Here is a 17,537-nt window from a genome sequence, read left to right on the forward strand (position 1 = left end):
TTGTAAACTCCGGATTGCCCATTTTTGCTGCAATGAAAACGCAGTTTGCCCCTTGGCGGACCAATGGGAGGACAAATATTCTTACTGGGAGTTTTGCAGCTTCTATCTCGGAAGCGAGGATGGAGATGACCCCGAGAGATCTCATGAGAGTTGCTTGATGACTTTTTGACCAATCAGACGCAAAGTTCACGAAACTTAATTCATCCATCGCGTGTGACAGAGTTTCGGATTAAATATTTTGTGTTAAAAATAAATCCCAAATTTCAGCGGTTCAGTCAAGAAACTTTAATTGTGGAAGTGTTCTGGCAGTTACTAAGCAAAGAGTGACCTCCAAATTTGTGTCAGAAACTCAAATTAAGTGTCAAGTATTGAGCAAATTTCGTTCTTTTCTTTTTAGGAATATTTTATTTCTCCTACCCAACTTCACTTGAACCACTACCCGTTACACCCGAGTTCTCATTACCGCACCGACACATACAGAGCTACCTACCCGCTTCTCCCCTAACGTTAGACTCCACGCCCAAACGCCCAAGGAGATTAAAGGCAGAAGCTGGGACATACTCTGGTCCAAAGAAAATTACAACTTTGTTGTTGCTACTTAGAACTATTGGATGCTGACAGCCTGCTTAATTACGGCATTGCCCACCCCTTCTGTACACTGTTCTGTCGTTGATTAGCAGTACCAGCAGTGGATATCTATGCATGATAAATAGCATCAAGACCAATGACCGCAAAGAGCGCATTTAGACACTGCGTGCTCTAACTGGAATAGACTTTCATGTCAGTCACACTGATGTATTTGTCGCAGGCTTGAGGAAGAAGACAAGGAGAACCTGATGACAGACAGCCTAGCGTTACAGGAGTTCCACAGCAAGAAGTCAGGTGTTGGTAAGTCCAGACGTGTTTGTTAATGATGTACTCTTTCTATGCTGTATTTGTATGGTGTCCTCTGTAGCACCTTTCACCGAGCGAAGTCCAAACGACATAATTGTCACGGGTTTCTGTTTTGTGTTGGGCTCTTCTAAAGAATATTTTTGAGTCCCCTGGGTGCTCTTATCGAACAAGATAATATACTGACTCGAAACCCAGCCTGGAACAGATTATCCTCTATATTTCTCAGTCCATCACGCTGCCTAAATACGGTAAAGTTATCCCTGTGCTTAATTAATTAAGTACAACGCCATGAAGACGCAGGAGGGAGTTGAAATATAGCTCCATAACTTTTGACCTGGGCACTAGATGGAGGTGAGTGGGGTCCTTCACGCCCCGGCCACTTTAAACCCCGAGGGAAGAGCCGCCGGTATCCACTGGAGGCTAGGTGGGCCCTAAAGCCAGGCAGCACGCTTTGGAGAGGAGAAAAATATCTTGCCTATGCAGGGAATCGAACCTCGGCTTTCCAGCCCGTAACCCATCGCTATACTACCCGCCTGAAAACGGACGTTATTTAATTGCTCTTTCTTAACTGTATACCTTCGAATTTGTGATAGTCTATTTATTTATTTATTTATTTATTTTTTCGTTTATTTAGAAACGCGGCGAGTAACACAGACCATATAACGTCGAATGATAAGATGACTAGAGAACAGTTTTGACCAGTGTTTCCTGAACTTTTGGCAGTTGCGGACCATTACATGGACGGTCGGCGTACACGCAGACCTTTCAGCTGTCGTAACATTCCTCTTAGCCGTAAAGAATATGCAAGTGCCCTTCTTTCTTCGAGCAGGAGAAAAATTATAGTTAAAGTTTCCAGAAACCAATTTTTCTGCCCATCAATTTAAAAGAAATTTCTTTTAAAAATGATTCATCACACATTTTAAAATTTAAATTCTGTTATTAATTCGATGTCCTAGTACTACATGGACAATGTAGCCTATTATGGACCAGGCTTGCCATCCGTCCGCGACGTTCGCGGAGGAATGACAGTGAATGCTGGATTGGGAATGACATGTAAGGAACGAGATTTGGTCCAGTATCCAGGCCGATACTCGAATCCAGTACCTCCACAATATGAAAAAAATTACGATCTTTGTTAGTAATTTTGGTGTACATACAGTTCCTGAATAAAACATGAATTGAGCAGGTGCTGTTCCTCGCTCGCGGATTTTCTTCTTTTTCTTCTGTACTGAAGATGGAGACGATATGTTCCTCCGAAACATAGGTTAACACAATATCTACACGGCGCCACATCCCAGAAGACTGCATTCTTCATAGTCACATCCGTGAAAACCTCAAATCTTACAAGACATGAATTGTTTTCTACCTTCTGGAGTCGGAGTTTGTTACGAAAAACTACATAGAAACAATGTTCTGATCTGCTGACGTTGATAAGATAACTTACACATTTTAATATGCTTTAAGATAGGACGAAGCAGATTTTAAGGCATGTAATTTAGTTCCATCACCGTAGCATGACATTCTAGAAGGACAGCGCGTATGCAATTTACTTTCCGCTATCTGTACATTGCGAAATTTCTTGCTGAATCGCGGCATTTTACGCTTCATTCTAATGAAGAATATTTCCTTTGTTATTGACCGTTGACGGCAGCAATAGATTGTTCGCGGCTTTTGTTTTACGTTGTGTATTATGATGTTTCAGTCCTATTTCATGGGCTGTTTGCACAAAATGCATGAAACCATTTCACTGTGGAGAAGTCGTGTACTCTACAGCCTCGTATATTGCATTTCCAAAATACTAAAGCGTGTTTTAATAGTGTCGTGTATTAGAGATCTGTACAAAAAATTTGTGGCCCAAATCGCACCTACCGATTTTCTTAGAAACACGCTAAAGATTCCTACGTAACAGAAGTATAGACATCGTATTTAATATAATCATTATCACCGGCAAAGCAGCCAATTTTGAGACATAGCCTTCCTTGCAAGATTCTGTCAAACTTGTCTTGAATTAGACCACCCGGTTTTCAATTCTTTCGATTTCGCAACAATATTTTTTTTTTTACAGAGCAAGGTTGTGAGCCTTGCTTCCAACCCCAAACCGGGGGGACCAGGTCCCTGTATTTATGTCCCCAGTGACAGGGTGGTTCAGCTATACCTCTAGGTACAGGGTTCCCTTCTCATCGCCTTGTACTACTCGCAAGGCTACAGTGGAGGTATATTTAATATAATGCAAAGACAAATAATTTCTGATTTTATGAAGTGTGGTATCTGTATTGCAATGAACTTTGAAATAATAGATTTGTATCTGCAACGAATGAATAGTATGGCAAGAGAGCAAAGAACGCAAGGTAGCAAAGATAGCAGGAAACAATTCAACAAATTTCCAGTGAAATTTGGCAATTGGGATCCACACTAAACGATGAGGGACAAATTTAATTCTGGTTTGTTGGATCTGATATTATCATGTTGGTGACTATGAAGAATATGGTCTTCTTGGTTGTAATACTATGTAGTTCGGAGAGTGCCCGACGTTTCGGAGAAAGTACGACCTCCATCTTCATGCTTGAAGAGTAAACCCACAAAGATATCAGCTGAAGCAGAATCTTAGCTTGTCGCCTAATTCTGCTCGTTTCTTCCTTCCCTTACTTTCGGTTTCAAAGGTGATCTTCCGAAACGTCAGGCTGTCCCCAAACTGCATGACATTAAATCCAAAAACCATACTCTTCAAGTTAAAACGACATTTATGTCTTTATATAATGTAGAATCTTTGCTATTGAATAAGGTACATAGCTATGCAGTCAGTACTTGTATTGTTGAACGGCCCTGTCAACAGTCTATTTAGATGTACAGTAATAGCATATTATTATTATTATTATTATTATTATTATTGGAGGGGGTGGGTTTCCCCATGCACCGCGACCAGTAGTCTATTGTACGTCCCCTTGTGATATTCTACCGGTCTCTATACCCTACCGAACCGATACTGGTGCGTGCCATCAGTCCCGACTCAGCCAGCGAGTTCGGCCTCTACTGGCTCAGCGGTATCTAGATGCTTCCCCCATCTACCAGAGGCGTTAGAGACTATTGTTGGGCGGGAAACGTCCTTGTAATTTGTCTCAGAGACCTCCTTGAGGCATGAGGTTCTTTTACGTGCCGTAAAGCTACGACACGGGACCCACGGCTTAAAGTCCCTCCCGGAGGACTTGTTCCCTGAATTTTTCCGCTCTTAAAAGTTCCACCACCTCCGCCGGGTTTGAGCCCGCGAACCTTGAGTCATGAGGTGGGAACGTTACCCCTAGACTACGGAGGCCGCTTAATAGCATATCATGCTCAGTGGCAGATTCAAAATCTGGAAGAACATGCGTGGAAAATACACACACCAAAATTGGGGATTGATTCAATATTTTAAATTGTGCTAAAATTAACGTCTTAGTCACTGTGTAATGCTTTTGTAGTTTGCATAGCATTCGGTATGTGTATGAGGCGAGCAGATACTGTGTATGAATGTGTATATTTTGTAATGGCCTGTAAATAATCTAAAATGTGAAGATTCAGAGCAGCATTAAACAAGAAGTTCTGGTAACAATGTATGATGCCTACTTTCCTTTAACCTTTTTATGCTGAGTTTAATATGTAAAATACTTCTTGTTTATATAAGTTCATCGTAATTTATTATTACCATTGAAGAAAAGGCACTACTTGTTCACTAAACTGTCAAAATTTGGCATGGTAATTTGTTTTCATCAGTGTTATCAAATGCTGTTTTTATTAAAAGAAGAAGTAGGTGGGACTTCGAGTCGGTTTTCTTGTCTTTAGTGTGAATATGGTTAAATGTTTCCAGTTATATTGAAAGTCTAGCAGAAATTACAGTAGAATTTAGTGTTCTTATTTCGTTCATAATTTCTGCAATTTCCCATAACTGTAAAACTGTCCTATGAAACTTTATAATTTTGTACTATTTGCCATACTTGTAACGTTTAATTCACAGAAAATACAAATTGTAGAGGTACATTTAGAAGAATTATCATATCATATTTTCAAAATGATCTCTATTTTTAAACTACCAGGTGTGGTCTGCACTATTAATTTTTTAGTAATGCTGTGGAGTCTGTTTGTGTTCCGAGAAAACTTTAGCTATTTTGGTGTCTTAATTATGTTAACTGCTGTGTTCCAGATGGTGCTATACAGCCACATTGTCACATCACCATCAAGTGCACACGAGAAGTAAGCATCATCAGTTATTGCCAGGTTAAGTGAATAGTTTGGCATAATTAGTTGCCACAATTGTAATATATTGAGAAAGGATTAGAACTGGGTCACAAGTATGATTAATGACAGATCCTGTCAGGTTTTCGAAAATTTTCATTATTCAATTTCATTATAATGTACAGGGTGCGTCAATGAATCGGGCGATTTGGCAGTGGTGATTTTCCTGAATTGGTTGGAGTGGAGAGGATGCCACTACTGCCACCCAGCAGCCTACTTCAAAGCGTTTTAGTTGCAAGGAGCTATGGGCTGGAGCAAACGTGTTTTTGCTGTGAAATTATTTTAAAAAACGGTGACAGTTTCATGATCGCTCAGCGTGAATTTCGAAGAGAGTTTGGTATTCATCGAAATCCATCTGCCCATGCCATCAAGACCTAGGTTCCAGACTTTGAGGATACTGGTTCTACAATGAAGAAGAAAGGTGGTAGCGTAAAAACAGCACATACACCCGAGAATGTAGCGGCAGAGAGAGAAGCCATTGAATGAAGTCCACGCCACTCTGCGCGTCGCCATGCTACATCACTAGGGCTGTCCGAAGCCAGCGTTCGGCGGATTTTGCACAAAGATCTCCACTTCTACCCCTATAAAATTCAAATTACTCATACACTACACGAACACGACTTTGAAAACAGAGTTTATTTCTGCCAGACTTTTTTTTTTCAATTAATTAATCAAAACCAAGCTGTCGTTAACAGCTTACTGATGAGCAACGAAGCTCATTTCCATTTGTCTGGGTTTGTTAACAAGCAAAATTTCCACTATTGATCAGCCACAAACCCCAAAGAAATTTATAAGAGACCACTTCACAGTTCCGAAGTCACAGTAGGGTGCGCGATGTCTTCGTTTGGAATTACTGGCCCGTACTTCTTTGAAGATGAGTGGGAAAGGGCTGAAACTGTGACTGGACCACGTTACATTCACATGTTGGAGAGCTTCTTAGCTCCTGCACTTGCTCATCTTCCAGTCAAGGAAGAAACGTTTTTCCAGCAAGATGGGGCTACATGCCATACCACATGAGCTTCCATGGCAGTTGTGAATAACATGTTTCCTAACCATGTTATCTTCAGATATGGGGACATCACATTGCCAGCCAGGTCACCTGATCTTTCCACATGTGATTTCTTTCTCTGGGGGTATCTGAAGTCCAAAGTTTTCAAAGCTCCAGCGCTCCACACAGTTCATGAGTTGAAACATCGAATTCGGGAAGAAGCTGAACAAATTCCCGTGGAGATGCTGCAAAGAGCAATGCATGACTTTAGGAAGAGACTTGCTGAGTGCCTACAGCAGAATGGTGGTCATCTGTCGGATGCTATTTTTGGGNTACTTTTTTCCAGCAAGATGGGGCTACATGCCACACCACATGAGCTTCCATGGCATGTTTCCTAACCATGTTATCTTCAGATATGGGGACATCATATTGCCAGCCAGGTCACCTGATCTTTCCACATGTGATTTCTTTCTCTGGGGGTATCTGAAGTCCAAAGTTTTCAAAGCTCCAGCGCTCCACACAGTTCATGAGTTGAAACATCGAATTCGGGAAGAAGCTGAACAAATTCCCGTGGAGATGCTGCAAAGAGCAATGCATGACTTTAGGAAGAGACTTGCTGAGTGCCTACAGCAGAATGGTGGTCATCTGTCGGATGCTATTTTTGGGAAATAGACTTCTGTTTTCAGTGAGTTAATTGAGAGAATCCAAATGCATTTGTGTTTACACTGTATTCATATAGGGGTCACGCGGTAGGGTAGTTGGAGGCACTATGATACAAGCAGGAAGGGTTCAAGTCCCGATGAGGTCATTGGATTTTTTCAGTTGACCAAATCCTTCCAGCCACACTATGGTCCTGGGGTCGACTCAGCCTCTAAGAGAAATGAGTACCAGGAATTAATTAAATAATTTTTCTGGGGAGTAAAGCGCGGCCGGCGCGTAAGGCTGACAACCTTACCGCCATCTTTCTGCCGATTGTCTAGATAATGTGGGACCCTCAACGTCTCACAACCATATGGGCCTTCACGGCATGTTACAGGGGTAGCTTTACTTTTTTTTATTTTATGTATTCATATGTGTTAAAACCAAATATGTAAATGCAATAGTTTACTGTTCATAACGTTTTTAAAATCGCCCGATTCAGTGACGCATTCTGTATGTATATAGAGGAAATATCAAAAGTTGGATTTAACTTGTTACACAGGCAATTAAAACTATTTAATTATCCTTAATATATCATCAGAATACTATTTATGTGACTAACTACTGCCTTGAAACTGAGCCCTTCTTCAGAGGTTGAGAGTCATGCAGTTGTTGGAAAAAATTACAGTCTTGTATGGAAAACAAAGTTACATTTATCTGTTAGAAGAATCTCACCATTTGACCCCATATGGAACCAGTGAATCCCGTCCACTCCCCCTTCCTGCTTCTTTAAGATCCAGTTTAATACAGGGTTATTCATAAGTCCGTGAAACATTTTAAAAATTCACAACAAATAAATTATGCGTTGGATCATGGTAATTCTTGCACCGATAGAGAATGAATCTCTCCAAGTTTTTTTTTTTAAAAGCCTCTATTTCCTGCTAATCTCAGGGATCTTTGCAACTGTATCACCGCTCCTGTGGCTCTAGGCAACCGTGATATGCTGACAAGGGTGTGGGACGAAATGGATTTTCTAATAGATGTCTGCCATACCAGCAAAGGTATTGAGGATACAAACTATGAAAACAAAATCCATTTCGTAGTTTATTTATTGTAGATTTTCAAAATGTTTCACGGACTTACGAATAACTCTGTATAAGCTCTTATGTGTGCTTACTTCTTTCAGTAGATCACTTCCCTTTGCAATTTCTATCAATCTGTAAGCATTCTCATCTCCCCATGCTTGTCTTTCCCCTCTCATCTTCCTAGATTCAGTCACTGCCCTGAATATGCCTTTTTTTTATACTTGTATCTTTTCATTTTTATTCCACATTGCAGTAAATTTTGTTGCCAAAGGTTTCCTGCAATGTTGAATGTTGAACATTGGATAGTTGCTCATTGTCACAGTAAATGGAAACTGTATGCCTCCTACCTACCTTCAGAATGCCTATCAGAATTTCATATGAAAATATAATTGCCTACTTTCCTTTGGTATGGCATGAACTGCATGTAAAATGAAAAAATTAAGGAGGGTTACACAGTCACAAAGACAGCAAGGTGATCTCATAAGCCTCCATTCATTTTTTCAAAATAAGGAAAGTAGGCTAATAAGGTATATGAGCCTTAATCAGGCACTGGCCTCTACTGGCCTTAGTATCAACCTTGACAGTTGGTGGCAGCGGTTTTTGAACTAATTCCTGTCCTTGAAGCACCTCCAGCCACAAACAGACAATATTAATTTTATTTGCATGGCAGTAATGGTATTGACATCAATTCAGGGTTTGTATTTGTTGAGTATGTTGTCGCTTTTGAGGTAAGTCATATTTTTATAACTATTTTATATCAAATTACCAGAAAGTGGTTCTTCCTACAAACCATCTTGAAAGTAGTTTCATATTTTTAACGTTACTTTCAGGGATTTAAGGAAATTAGTAGTCTTACTTTTGATGCAGATAAACAAATTGTAAACAGTAGGGTGTTCCTGACACCTTAGGGTGTTCCTAACTCTGACAAGTATAAGAATTAGGAACGCTGGTGCACTTTCATCAGTTGTATGAGCTGTATGTTTACTCTGATTAAATTCAGATTACCTAACATCTGTTTAACCTTTTTCTTATGATTTTCACCAATAGTAAGGTAACCATTGAAACCAAGCCATATTAAATATTCACCATTTTTAATCATGCACAGGATTCTTCATATCTGATAATGTGTAAATCAAGGGCAAAGGTGCAAACATGTGACAGAACAGGCTATTATGGCAACAAAGTATGATGTTGCCCCTCAAAACAAGTACTACATAATACCTAACTAAAACACTGAGAGGTACCATATTGTCACGTAATGGAGTGACTATATACAGTTTTTGGATTGGTAATTGGTTTTATTGAACTTTTATGGATTTATAATTACAAGTAATTACAATCGTTTCACTAATTCACGCACTTTATAGTTCACTAAGAGCACACAGAAGTCTTCTCAGCCTGCTGTGTCTTCACTAGTCTTCTGGTAATGTCTTCTGATGGCAGGCATTCATCATCTTCTTTTCTTAACTGTCTCCAGCATCAGTTACAGCAACTCTTGACAAACAAACACACAAACAACCTAACTACCTAACCAACTGTCAGAGTCAGAATCAGTTACTTTATGACTGGCGGTTCACTGCCAATCAGTTCGTCCTGGTGACAAGCCCCTTGAGAATAATGACCAGTAATTTTTGTTCAACTGAACACTTGTGGTTGTAGACCTTATGTAACATCCTCTCTGATGAGAGAATGGGTCTGTCGGTTACAGTTACTTCTGGCCTTCACCATCATGGTCATTCTAAGATCTGAGTCTGGTGGGACTCATGACCACATTTTACTCTCTCAGATTCAAGACTTGGCCAACCTGGAGGGCCAGGTCCTTGTGGTGGTGCATTTATAACTCCAGGCATGGGGTTTCCTTTTGGTCACCTTCTGTGACTCACAGTGCTATGGTAGAGGTATTCAAACTTGCCTCCATAGGGGTTAGCTAACTGTCTTTAGCCTTGTCTGCTTATAACATCTCGGCACAGACCGCGTAGAGGACACCACTTCCCATTATTGTTGTATCCTTGTCGTGGTAACTTTCTTGTTTGCAAAGCCATTACTCAGCAATGGCTCTTTACTGACTCATAGTTCTTGCCTTGACCAAATATGCCACAATATTAATACTGGAACACACAAGAAGAGTATTGGTCGTCCTCTGCTTTTAAGTCCTGAACAAGATACATATGCCATCAAATGTTCTGGCTACAAAAGGTTGGGATGCCAATTATTGTAAGTTTTTGAGAAGCAATGCCTATATATATTGTGAATTAAACACACATTAAAAAAAATTTAATTGAAAACTCAGGCTGGAAGAAAGTGGATGGAGTTATTTCTGAGGTGGTATCTGGATGTGTCAAAGGGGAAAGTTCAGGTAGTGAGCCAAGGAAGAGCAATGAAATTAAGTTGCGTAAATGTAAAAGTTTCCTTTGAATCTGGTAGAATATGAGTTCATGGGAAAATGCGAAAACATTTACAACATTGATGAAAAGGGATATTGATTAGCCCTTCACCACACATAGGAAGTTTAATCAGTGAAAGGTATGATTGCATTTGATTATGCAGGACCATGATAATGCCAACACTGTTGCTTGTGGCAGTGCCTTGGGTCACTTGGTACCACCAGTGGTGGAGTTATGACATACCCCTGGGATCAGCCATACTAATGACCGTTAATGGTCAATTATTTGCCACATTTTTAGAAAATGGATAAACCATGCTATTAAATTCAATACTGCAGTCAAAACATTATTTATCTCTGATGACACTGTGTCTTCTTGAGGCAAATATTGTAGGCACAATAGACCTTAATAACAAACATAATGTTCTTTTGCATACCTATTAATTTCATGCATGATTTTTTTTGAAGGTCCGCACCATAGCTCAAGCGGTTAGTCGCTGGATTCCCACTGCGGCAGCCCAGGTTCGATCCCGGGCCTGGTGAAGTGGGATTTTTGGTGGACAAAGTGGCGCTGGGGCAGGTTTTTTCTGAGTACTTCGGTTTCCCCTGCCTATCTTCATTCCACTAATTTCTCTACAATCATCCTTACCTATCATCTGGGGCTGGTACAATAGGCCAGAAGTGGCCTCAGTACAAGGGACTTAGTCCTACCCCACTAGCATTAAAAAAAATTGCATGAATGAGCTGCAACACTTAGATAAGTCAGTTTTGGTTGTTTTAAGGCATATAGGGATCCAGCATTGTTAGGATACTGAAACATCCATGATTGAAAGGAACATTATGAATCCATGATTTATTTAATCCGTCTTGCAGTGCATACACTCATTTATCTCCTTCTCTCCCTCGAACTACATGTTTCGGCATAATAATGCCATCTTCAGGTGCTTACTTATCCACGTCAAACCAGTTCATTGCATGCCATGTTCACACATTAAAATAACTAAAATATGTATCTATCATATACATTGTCAAACGTTAAAAATATTAAAATTGTTCAGGATACCACATCGCTACGTCGCCCCTCACTACGTCAGTCACGCCCATNCGGTCTCTTTGCTTGTGGATTTCTTATATTTCTCCTTCTATCCTGAAGATGGAGGCGATATGTTCCTCCGAAACGTCGGTTAACACCACATATACACGGTTCCAAATCCCAGAAGACTGCTTTCTTCATTTCTTCAGTCATCTGAAAAAGAGGAATAAGGTGTAGAATCTGATGACAGCAATAGTAAGATATCGGACTCTTGAGTCGTCAACAGAGAACTTCCACTTGGCAGTTCAAGTTTTGTAATATCATGTTTTACAAAAACACTGAGTACATCTAAATTGGAGTATATGGGAAGCTGAAATATCCACCTGTTAGTGTGAAAGTTCAAGCAGTTTTTAATTCTTTATTCATAACTGGCACTAGAGAAAACTTTTAAATAGAAGCAAAGGAGAAACTGAATAAAAGAAAATCAAATATTCTAGAAACATGCATATGTTTGAATATTTTAGAGAGATGAGCTGGTTTCAACATCCTAATGAATTGAGTACCAGCAGAATTCTGAAGACAATAAAAGAAGTTGGTTGTGCATGACATTCAGGGAATACAAGGTCACGGATATGAGACTGTGCAGTAAGTGTAAAAAATATGCATGTGAAGAATATAGTGCCATTGATGATGGTTTTTGCTGGCAGTTTGTGGGCTCAGAGTGAGATGATGATTAAAACATAAAGATTGATTTTTTGTTCAGCACAGAAATTTTTGTAAACTTATTTATTGTTTCTTTTGATTTTTGCAACTAAGGTCATTGTGTTTTAAAGTGATCATTATTTTGATAAACATTTGTGAATATTACTTAATATTTCTTGTTTACATTTTCATAATATTGTTGGTAACTAATTTGACTAAAATTTAATATAATGATTTGTATTTCAGTAAATATCATTATGAATGTCTTTGTAATATTGCTGTTCCTTTTTGTAAATTTACTTGTATGCCCATGCATTATGGAGTCTTAATGTTGACGCTTCAGCATTTTGTCCACCATATTTTATTCTGATACAACTGCAGATACTGAAAGCATTTTTCTTTCTTTGAATGAATATATTAACAGTGATCAAATTTTCAGCTTGTTGTAGTGAATCCAAAAAATTATAAGAACTGTAGAAGTTTAGATCATTGGAATATGACAAATGCACCTAACATCTCATTTCATGAAATGAAGAAACCCATATCATGGAAAACAAATCTGGTTTCATAATGGTTAATGGTGTTATCCAAGTAACCAGTTATGACTGATAGTTTCATCTTTTATTAAGCTTCATGTCTAACTGAAGGGGACTGATATATTGTGTGGCTGGAGAATTCAGTGACCACCATAACTTGCCCTTTGGGCACTCTTTTCTGATGCTGGTAACTGTGTGTCTGCAGATTGCAGGGTTCAATGGCTTAAGTGATGCGCTGAAGCGCCTTGACTTCCGGAGCGCTGTTCATGATGTCCGCCGATTTAACTATATCTGCAAACTGCTAGATCTTCTTATCACACAGAAGCTGACGATGCTGTCAGGATGTGCACAGAAAGTACTCTTCAACATGCTGGAAGAGGTCGCTTACCAGGGTGCGTTCACATTGTACTGCAGGTGCTTCTCACAGTATTTTAAGTGCTTCACACTGTATTGAAGGTTAATTCATTGTACTGTGGGTCCTCTACATTATACTGTGTTTGTAATTGCATTGTGCTTCAGACGCTTTGCACTGTACGGCACATGTCTTCACATATAACACCAGGTGCTTGTACAGCACTGTATTGTAGGTCCATTCACACTGTACTGCAGGTACTTCACACCATGCCTCCATATACCCTTACATTGCACTACAGGTACCATGTACTGCACTGCAGGTGCATTTATATTGTATTTCATTTTTTGAGGTTTCATTCTTTTGACGTAACACATCCTCTGTCAGGTGTTTAAATGTTATGTTGGCCAAGCAGTCAGCTACTGTAAAGAGAATGACATTGGCATTTTTGATTGGGAAAGGAAACTTTTCTACTAAATGAATGTAGTTATTGGATCCAAATATCAAAGTGAATTTTGCGCATCAATGGGCATACAGTAATGGGATTTTATCCATTGCTTTCTATTTATAAACTGCATTTAGTTCACAGTGGAGACTTATAATTTGTGTAGAAGCTGTGTAAACATTATAAAGGTTAACCATTTTAGACTGACATAATTGGAAATTTGAGGGATTCATGGTTTCTTGCACAGTAAAAGTGTCAGATTAAAACAGTTAATTTCTTCCTCTACAATTCCTCCACATCCTGTTCCTTCTAACTGAAGTGCATTTTTGTGGTGGAAATAAAAATTAAAAACTGTTAACACAGTCAGAGACCTACATGTTTGTGCAGTATGGGATTCACATGTTTAGGTGTTATGTGATGAGAAATGAATAGTATCTAGACCCACACAGTTTTTATTCATTGTGTCAATGAAATCAGCATAATAACAATAACCACTTGCACAGGAATCAACAATAACTGTTATGTTTTTTCACAGTGTCTGCTAGTCAACAGAACATCCACATGCTGAACAAATTGTTGCACCAGTTGCGTGTAATGACTGACTGTGCCTGCTGGGGTCGTCCATTAGGCAGCACCCTGCTTTGGGAACAACACTTACGCACCATCAATCGCATTCTGTCCATTGCAAATCACATACAAATTAGAGAGGTAAAAGCCATATTCAGCTTCACAGACATTTTAATTTAACAAAGAGGAAGTAATTCCTTTAGCACATACTCAGACAAATTTAACAATAGGTCAATAAAATAATTTACCTTGGGTGCATGGTTTTAAAGTCACTGTCTCTATCAAAACAACATAAATAAGAAATTCCTGGCTTCAGTTATTACTACAACAATGTTATATCAGGCAGAAATGACATAAATATAACTTGCTCCCCTACTAGTTATCATGGAGGGGTCGTGGTAGCATAGTTGGTTGAGGCACTGTGCTACAAGTCAGAAGGTTGTGGGATCAAATCCTGATGAGGTGGATTTTTTCAATTTACCTAATCCTTCCATCCTCACTATGGCCCTGGGATCTATTCAGCCTCTAAGAGAAATGAGTACCAGGAATATTCTGGGGGGGGGGGTAAAGCGTGGCCAGCATGTAAGGCTGACAACCTCACTGCCATTTGCGAGCTGACTGTCTAGAAAATGTGAGAGCCTCAACATCTCACATCTGTTACAGGGATACCTTTACTTAGTTAGTTATTAGAGAGGGTGGGTTTCCCCATGCACTTAGACCTGTAGTGGTCCATTGTGCTTCCCTCTATGATTTCTACCAGCCTCTATATCCTACCGGTATTGGTGCTTACCATCAGTCCCAGCCAGCNGAGGTTCTTTCACGTGCCGTAAAGCTACGACACGGGACCCACGGCTTAAAGTCGCTCCCGGAGGACTTGTTCCCTGAATTTTTCCGCCCTTAAAAATTCGACGACCTCCGCCGGGTATTTGAACCCGCGTACTACGAGTCATGAGGTGGGAACCTTACCTCTAGACTACGGAGGCCGCTATACCTTTACTTACTTACTTTCCTAGTTATCATGAGAGTGAAATGATACAAATCAGAATGGTGTACCATAAATGTAAATTTACACACATTTGAACAACACGGAAATTTAATAAGTTTGTCATACTCAATTTTCAGATCATTAACATTATATTTTTTATTGCTAGTGGGGTGTGGCCACTTCTGGCCTATTGTAGCAGCCCCAGATGATAGGTGAGGATGATTGTGGAGCAATTGGTGGAATGAAGATAGGCAGGGGAAACCAAAGTACTTGGAGAAAACCTGCCTCAGCGCCACTTTGTCCACCACAAATCCCACTTGACCAGACCCGGGATCGAACCTGGGCTGCCACGGTGGGAAGACAGCTGCTAACCACTTGAGACATGGCGCGGCCTCATTAACACTAACACTGAACATTGTGGTGTAGTGGTCTTAACTCATATTCTGTGTTTGAAGATCTCACATTCAAATATGAGCACAGAGACCAGCTACTGGGATGGTTTTTGTGGTTTTGGTCATTCACCAAGTGCTTGAATATATCAAATTCCTCCAGATTTATAATTCATTGCTATACAGGAGTGGTGAGCAAGCTGCAGACTGCTCTTATTTGCAAATACCCAAATTCATATTGAAATGCTTGCAGCTTGTGTATGGGTCATAATGAACACCATGGAGATAAGCCCTTCTTGAGAAACTGCCAGTTGTGCAGCTACTCAAGAATTTCCCAGCAGTTTACAGAACTTTAAGGTTTATTACCATGTTCACAAGAGCCATCCATTGGTTCCTGTCCTGAACCAGATCAAGCCAGTCTATACCATGCTGTCCTATCTCTCTAAGATCCATTAATATTATCCACCCACGTACATCTTGGTCTTCCTAGATGTCTCTTCTGGCTTTCCCACCAAAATCCTCTATGAATTCTGCTTAGCCTCCATTCATGATATGTGCCCTGCCTATCTCATTCTCATTACTTGACCATTCTACTTATACTTGGCTATGTATGGATCATATTCTTCATAAGTATTTAGAAGATGGTAATAAAGAAGCCATCCACAAAATCAAACATGTAAATTGAAAGATATTTGTTAGATTTTTCCTTGTCCTGAAAAAACTGAAGAAATTAGTCTAGTGATACTGCTCTAGACTTCTATTCAGGTTGTAATTATAGCATATAAGTATGCTGGGTCTATGGAAGGTGAAGAGAAGACTTATCACCAGCATTATGTATATAACCTCTGAAGTTAACAAAGCACTGTCAGTTTAAATAAGAGACCAATGCAGCATCACCCTTCGCTAGTCTATGCATGAGAGAACAGTGCTGAGAAACACCAACATAATTAACATTGCATATTGGGGCAGCTAGCAGAAATCATTCTGGAGCTCAGGATGCTTAGGATAGAACAATGTGGCCAAAATATGCAGCATTATGCTATGCTAAATTATAAAGTTTACTGCGGTTGAAGGAAAACTGCACATGTGAAGTCATTGTACAGGAAAAAGAATATTGTTCTTAAATGTAAATCTAAGTGAGAATTCATTAAGTGAAAATAAATTTCACATTCATTTAAGTGAAATAATTAGAGATGTCTATAATAATGCATAGCTGCATAAACAATTTTAAACAATGGAAAATACACAATATGACATGTAGTTATTTATTATAACAATTATAGTTAATGAGGGCTTGGAAGATATGATTGAGAGCAAACCATTTTTGATGAGGCACATGAAAATGGCTAATGGTTTGAGTACAGTATGGAACGGACACATAGCAAAATGATAGTACATATAATTGACAGTGCAACAACTGGGAAAAATACTAGGCAGGGCTGACAGTGTGCACATAATTTCCAGTAACTTCACTGTAGCCAAAATTTCATTATGTGTGCTGAAAAAGGAATATTCATTTTTCAGATTCTGTAATGTGAACATTTGTTAATTGAATGTTCATAAACTGTGGAGTTGGTATTCATAAATAAAGTTTTTACTTTAGGAAACGCCCATTTTGCAAGTTCATTTGCTGTCTTGCTGTCTTGTAAATGTGGCTCATATGTTGCAGCCAGGAGATGATGTGTTCCCAAAGCTACAGAATCTGCCTGAAGAGTGTGTGCGTGAGGTTCTGCTTCGCCTTGCAGATCACAAGGATCTTGAAAGTAGTGGGAAGGCATACAGTGTGATGCAGCGTCTGGTCGATGAACAACGCATCTGGAGGGAATTGTGCCGTTTCCACTTCACACCACAGCAGATTGGATTCGTGCTACAGTCCTGCCCACCACAAACAGATTGGCAGCGTATCTACCATAAGCTGCGCAAGTAAGGAAACTACTGACATTTATGATATATTATTCATCTCAAGCAACTTGTGGTCAAACGTTATCTTACAATATTAATATCTGTAGGTATTTGTTGTGTTGTTGAGGTTAATATGTTGTGGAGATGGCAAATACAATGAAGAAGAATTTAGAGATTGTACAGCCCAGAGAATAAATTGCTCTGGAGATAATAGATGAAACAATATAGAATCAGCAACAGTGTCTAATATTGTAAGTAGATTTATTACAAATTAGTTACTAATTCAAAATTTATGTAACATGAATCAAACTTAATAAATAGAAATTAGGCTGATGAAGAGATAGGGGAAAATCAATTCTGGAAATGCTTGT

The 17,537-nt window shown here is 39.4% G+C and overlaps 1 protein-coding gene across 3 annotated transcripts in view; it reads left to right on the forward strand.

Annotated features, from left to right (window-relative positions):
* Window positions 1-17,537, forward strand: part of LOC111868628 (F-box only protein 32) — a 53,574-nt gene that overhangs the window by 28,424 nt on the left and 7,613 nt on the right. For all 3 annotated transcript variants that reach the window (XM_033753124.1, XM_023859456.2, XM_023859455.2), the window contains exons 3-7: window positions 809-888; window positions 5,069-5,118; window positions 12,732-12,918; window positions 13,859-14,031; window positions 16,934-17,187. In XM_033753124.1, the coding sequence (XP_033609015.1) occupies window positions 809-888; window positions 5,069-5,118; window positions 12,732-12,918; window positions 13,859-14,031; window positions 16,934-17,187 (744 nt within the window). The remainder of the gene's footprint in view (window positions 1-808; window positions 889-5,068; window positions 5,119-12,731; window positions 12,919-13,858; window positions 14,032-16,933; window positions 17,188-17,537) is intronic.

This window comes from Cryptotermes secundus, unplaced genomic scaffold, assembly GCF_002891405.2.
Source record: "Cryptotermes secundus unplaced genomic scaffold, Csec_1.0 scaffold696, whole genome shotgun sequence".
In the NCBI taxonomy this organism is placed as follows: Eukaryota; Metazoa; Arthropoda; class Insecta; order Blattodea; family Kalotermitidae; genus Cryptotermes; species Cryptotermes secundus.